We start from the raw sequence: 6,764 nt of genomic DNA, 5'->3' as shown, positions 1-6,764 counted from the left end.
CTCAAAGTATCAGGCCTTAAAAAAATTCTCAAGGCTCTTGTCGTCATTCACGAACCTCCGGTTCGTGAGTATTTCAAAACAAATGGGTTATACGACAACAAAATCGTCATGGCAAGAGTCTTCAATGATATTGCCTGTTTTATTGAAGAATCTTTCGCTCAGTTCTTCAATCTTCTGACCGAGGGGATGTCTGTGTTTCCTTCATCTTCGAAGGAAGTCCTGTCTAAGATGGGTCTTGTTTTCTCCGACACTTTTTGTGATGGGATTCTGGTTTCTATCAAAAATACCAGACTACGGTCCTCCCTGAATGTTGAGTTCTCTTTACTCAATGATATCATTTCCTGATCCCTCTTGGCCAAGGGATGTTCCAACTCCTACTCAAAGATCGTCTTCGAGATGATGATCGCTATCACTAAGGGGATAACAATCAACTGGTCAAGTATTATTTTCCGCAACCTGTTAGCTTCATCTAAAAGGAGGACTCCTGGATATGCTGCTCAGCTCAGCATGTTGCTTCTCTGTCTCATTTCAAGAGTTGGAATTCCTGGGATCCTTATCAAATCTTCTAGAGTCCAGAACTATCAAAAAATTATTGACTATGATATCGAAGCTAGGAAGCTCAAGCTCAATAAAAGAAATCGGGAGATCTTTCTGGCCGAAAGAGATCAGTAGGAATCTTTCTCTCCCGATGATGTTAAAAAGGAGGAAAAGGAAAAGATATGGTCTTAGATTTAGGGGAAAAGAAAATCTTTTGCTATTTTTGAAAACTTTTCGATTATCGATCAAGCTATGTATCTCCTAAACTTTTGAAAGTATGAATATATGATCTTTGATGCTTTGTTGATTGTGCTTATATGTTTTAATCGGTATCTTGTCTTATTAATATTGCAAAGTTTCAACATCATCAAAAAGGGAAATTGTTGGGTCAAATTAGTTTGATTAACATTATTTTGATGTTGTATGAGTAAAACTTAACGATGAATAAATTTTAAATATGAAAGAAGCTAAGTCGTCTAATTGTTTCTATGCATGTGCATTAGATTTGGATAACATACGTGGTCTAAGTAGGCTAATTAGACGTGTTGTCAGTTAGACGTGTCAGTCTAACAGATAAGTAGTTAGACGTGTCAGTCTAACAGATACGTAGTTAGACGTGTAAGTCTAACAGATACGTAGTTAGACGTGTCAGTCTAACAGATACGTAGTTAGATGTGTAAGCCTAACAGATACGTAGTTAGATGTGCAAGTCTAACAGATACGTAGTTAGACGTGCCAGTCTAACAGATACGTAGTTAGACATGTCAGTCTAACAGATACGTAGTTAGACGTGATAGTGTAACAGATACATAGTTAGACGTGATAGTGTAACAGATACATAGTTAGACGTGCTAGTCTTATAAATATGTAATTAAACGTGCCAGTCTAACAGATACGTAGTTAGATGTGTCAGTCTAACAAATACGTAGTTAGACGTGTAAGCCTGACAGATACGTAGTTAGACGTTCCAGTCTAACAGATACGTAAATAGACGTGTCAGTCTAACAGATACATAGTTAGACGTGCCAGTTTAACAGATACGTAGTTAGACGTGCCAGTCTAATAGATACGTAGTTAGATGTTCTAGTCTAATAAATACTTAATTAGACGTGCAATCTAATAGACACGTAGTTAGACGTGCAAGTCTAATAGATACGTAGTTAGATGTGTCAGTGTAACAGATATGTAGTTAGAAGTGCAAGTCTGACAGATATGTAGTTAGAGGTGCAAGTCTAATAGATACGTAATTAGACGTGTCAGTCTAATAGATATGTAGTTAGACATGCAAGTCTAATAGATACGTAGTTAGACCTGCAAATCTAACATATACGTAGTTAGACGTACAAGTCTAACAGATACGTACATAGATGTGCAAGTCTAACAGATACGTAGTAATACGTGCAAGTCTAACAGATACGTAGTTAGACGTTGGCGTCTAACTCCTTCAAATTAGTCTGAAGTGATTCGAAGTTAGACGCTGCATTCTAACTCCATTAGATGTGGTAGTCTAATGGGATGAAAGTTAGACGTTGCAGTCTAACTCCATTAGACTTGGCAGTCTAATGGAACTCGCTATTAAACGTTGACGTCTAACTCCCTTAGACTTGGCAGTCTGAAGGAGCACGTCAAATGTCTCGCTTTAGTAGTCGTTTGAAGTTAGCATACGTCTACCACGATCAACTAGTTGTACGCTACTCCTACTCAACTCTTTCTTGCAGTCTAATACGGCAGCTATTTGCATCAAATGAATGAACGTCACGTACGCGAATATTCTTCCCACTACTTGTTCAGTACAAGACAATTCCAGAAGGATATCCGGCGCACTACCTTTCAGTACGGCCATGATCCATGAGCACAGAGTTTGTTGTACTCTTGTACTATGGAGGCTTTCCAATGGACGCTTGTCAAGTGTCCATGAAAAAGATTCGATCGTTGGTGTCCTTCTACTACTTATAGATGCTCAAGGACAACGGACGAAGGGCTTTCTTTCTTGCTTACTGATCAGTTATCAAATTGAATTCTTCTTACTCATTACTCTTGCACTTACTGATTGTACGTCATTTTCCAAGTTCAAGAGAGAATCAAAAACACTGTATAGATGAGAGATATTATTGATCATATTGTAAGTTGAACAGAGTGTGTTCTGTTCAACAGAGTGTTAGCTATTCAGTAAGTTGTATTTGATTCAAATAAGTTTAGTGAAATTCTTTCGGTTCTTGGAAGAATGGGTGACGTCGGAGAGTTTGCTCCGAACATCCATAAACAACTTGTTGTGTTCTTTACCTTCTGTCTTTCATTATTCATTGGTTCAATGCTTTAAACCTAAACAAACAGTTCCGCACTTGAATCGTTTCAAGAGTTTGTGAAGGTTGGCGAAGAATAGAAAGTGATATTAATCATTAACATAATTTATATCTATTCGTTTATCCGAAGTTGCTAACAATAGTCAGACCCTGTCTCGATTGCACCGATTCTATCAAAATGTTTAATCATAAAAAATATTTATATAATTGTAAGCCTTTGAAAAAAATAACGTTTCCTAAGTTTTGTATTATGTTTATGCGACACAAATATGCATTGGCAAATTAGAATATTATATATGGATTACAATTATAATCATGTCTGCAACTAATGATCCAAATTATATAGTTTGAGGAGTTTTTCCTCGGTTTGATCAAAGATGGGGGCGAAGTAGATAGGGTATTTGTGTTCTCTTCCTTCTCTAAACATTAATAAATACAAATAATATATATTATAACTAATATATTTATTTATTTTTAATAATAATATAAACTCTTAATATATTTTAATATATATAATATTTACAAATCAGTTAATATAATTTTCTAAGAAAATATATTTTCTTAGAAAATAGGGGTATAAAAGTGTTCCGCAGTGTTTTTTCGGAAACCAAATTAGACGAAAAATATAATGAGGAAAATTCTGAAAATAAAATTTCTCACATTAATTCGTGTCATTGTCATCCTATATATATATATATTAAATATATTAATATTTTTTGTTAAAGAGATTTTACTAAAATTTTATTGGTATATAAGGATTTGTTGGGATTGGGGTTTTTTAAATATTTAAAGAGAGAAAAAAGTAATGATTTATGATGATTTTGAAAATATAATAATTATTTTTTGTAAAAAGACTTGATATACATAAATAAAATAAAAAATAATAATTTAAAATTGAGGGTGTTTTAGTATTTTGGTTAATGAAAGAAGTGATGTGATTGTTGATAAGTCATCGATTAAAAAATAAATTTTAAATAAATTTTTTAAAAAATCCAAAAGAACAATGCTTAAGTTTTATTAGTTTGCTAATGAATATATATAAATAATATATAATAATAATGGAGATTATAATTTATTTTTGTTCTTATTAATTATTAAAGACCAATAAATGGGACCAACACTATAGCTAGATAGATATATAACGTAGTCTGAGATCTAGTGGCACATTTTACTAGTAAAATAAAGTCTTTAGTGGTTTAATTTTCTGATGCTTGAAACTCAAACTATACAAGTCAATCTGCATGGCCTTATCAGGCGCCGGGGCATTTACTATGGCCAAATTGTTTTTTACTTTTGACTATTCTTTAATTGAAGAGAAAAATATTTTGACCTCCTCATGGTTCCATGAAACAAGTTTCACTGTAAACATTAACAAACGCCTCTAAGAAATTAAATGAATGCACAAAATTGATGTTGACACAACATATAGAGATTTAAATATGACAAGTTATGTTTATAAGAACGAATATCTAAAAAGGATGGTTCTTGTAATCAATGACGGATCTTCCTATTAGGCTATCTCTAGTTGACCCACTGGCCGTTAGATCTCTCGTCTAAGCGTATATGGAAATCGATTTTAGGTGTTGATGTTTCTTATAACTTGTTCGGATATGTGATAATGTTGTTTTTCTTAATACTAAAACTGTTAGTTTCTACCTTATTTTTCAAGTAACACTAACTAGTTAGACTATATATATATATTGTGGTCACATTTTATATTGGCTCTCTTAACTCATAACTCTAAGTGGTGGAGCAGTTTTTATTATTTACTACCTTATTAGTTTGTGTCTTTCACAATTGAAATATTAGCCATAGTTTATTACACATTAAAAATATTAATATTGATTTCTCTAACCAACTATACTTGGATGGAGCATTGGTTGTAAGGTTGACTCTAAAGTAAGACAAGTTATGCAGCCACTTAGGCCCCTTATTCATAGTATCCCTACAAAAATTTAAAAAATAGTTTATAAAAGTTTAACACTAAGACCTCTTAAAAATTATTATAACATTTAACTCATCCAACTACATTATTTTTATTTAATATGAACTAATGTTTTCAATGTAATATATAAAAATACAAATTAAATAAAAAAATATACTTTTTATTTCGATCAGAAACCATTAATTAGAGTGGTTACTTGTTACCTCTTGGGACTGACATTACACAAGAAAACTTGGACAGCTTATGGAATTTAAACATGTCTCTAAATATGAGAATTTCTTATAATTTGGATATTTAAAAATAATGATTAATAGTGATTTTAAAAAATTATGAAATATTTTTGTATAAATTGATTTAAAATTTATTAATATATAATAATAAAATAAAAAAATATTTTAATATTTTATTTAATAAATTTAATGATATAATAAAAAAATAAAAAGTAAAAATATGGTTTTTAAATTTAAGTTATTTAGATAATTGAAAGCATGAGAAGAATTGACAAGGCTTTCATCAATGTGTTCAGAAACCATTAGAACTATGTCATCATAATACTTTTTTATTTGATGTTTGACTAATTAAGGAGAAGTTATTTATTTTTGATATTAATTGATTCATATTTATGAATGTGGTAGGTAGACATATAATATTAATTGAATGCAAAAGCTGTTTCCCACTTCATTTTGTATTATATTATATTGGAACAAGTTATATTGAATGCTCCCTAGGCCTATGTCCATTGCAATAACAATATATACATTCTTCCTTTCCTTGCATGAATGAGAAAGAGAGAGAAATATGATAACATGCAAAAGGAAAACTGTAATATTGGTTATCATCATCACTTCATTGCTTTTCATCACGCCAACAACGATCTCACTAAGTAGTAATAGAAGAGGAAGAAGATCAAGATCAAGATCAAGATCAAGCAGATCAAGATCATCATCATCATGCGATCCACTCTATCAATTCCTCTTTGAACATTGCAGTCAATGGCCTTTCACACGTTCTTCTTCTAATAATCCTTTCAGAACACCCTCTCCCGGCCGCTCTCCCGGCCGCCGCCTACCACCGCCGCCGCTCGTCCCGTCGCCTCCTCCAATAAGAGTCCTACCACCTCCTCCCCCAATAAGAATCCTACCACCTCCTCCCCTCGTATCGTCACCTCCACCTCCACTCATCTCCGTTTCACCGCCTATAGTACCTTCACCACCGCCACCTAAGCCGACACCAGTTACCCCTTCCTCACCACCGCCTAAACCTCCACCGTTGGTCCTTTCTCCGCCACCAGCGCCCCTTGTTGCATCACCTCCGCCGGAAATAGATACACCGACATCTCAACCTCCACCCGATATGTCATTCTTATTCCCGCCGCCACTAGTCTCGTCACCGCCACCATCTCTTGACATGCCATGGCTATCACCGCCAATAGATGAACCATTACCATTGGTTCCTTCTCCTCCGTTAATTGATTCACCAGAACTACCTCCATTCACGTTTCCACCTACTCCTGACACGCCCGACTTATTTCTTCCACCGCCTCTTCCAGATCTGTTCCTTCCTCCTCCGGTGGTTCCAGAAATTCCAGATACATCACCGCTTCCCGGCCTGCCAGATCTGTTCATTCCTCCTCCGGTGGATCAAGGAATTCCAGATGTTCCTATACTACCATTTCCATCTGCTCCGCCGGCAACAGATGGAGGCTTCAACCTTCCGCCGGCATTTGAGCTCCCGCCTGATTACGGTTTTACTCCTCCTTAAAAGGAATAAGAACTTAAATAATGGAATTAAGTTTTCTCTAGTTTGCTTAATTAATTAGTCCTGCTGTTGTTTAAAAACTTTTGCATTGTCCCCAGTACTACTAAATGTTTTATTATGTAACAATGAAATATGATAAATATGTTTTAAATTTTATTGTCAATGTTTAAGATTCCTTCTCATTTAATCATTGCGCGGCTATTGTTTCTACATATACATTC

General features: G+C 34.2%; 1 protein-coding gene across 1 annotated transcript; it reads left to right on the top strand.

Annotated features, from left to right (window-relative positions):
• Positions 1–5,583: 5,583 nt before the first annotated feature.
• Positions 5,584–6,546, top strand: LOC124941938 (pollen-specific leucine-rich repeat extensin-like protein 3). The gene has a single exon (XM_047482330.1). It carries the CDS (start codon positions 5,584–5,586, stop codon positions 6,544–6,546), a length of 963 nt encoding a protein of 320 aa, XP_047338286.1.
• The last annotated feature ends 218 nt before the right edge of the window (positions 6,547–6,764 follow it).

This window comes from Impatiens glandulifera, chromosome 1, assembly GCF_907164915.1.
Source record: "Impatiens glandulifera chromosome 1, dImpGla2.1, whole genome shotgun sequence".
Lineage (NCBI taxonomy): Eukaryota > Viridiplantae > Streptophyta > Magnoliopsida > Ericales > Balsaminaceae > Impatiens > Impatiens glandulifera.
Note: the sequence above shows the minus strand (reverse complement) of the source record. Positions and strands in the feature narration are given on the sequence as shown.

What these genes read in the sequence shown, in the direction of transcription:
- LOC124941938 (XM_047482330.1), top strand. Translation starts at nt 5,584, where the DNA reads ATGATAACATGCAAAAGGAAAACTGTAATATTGGTTATCATCATCACT.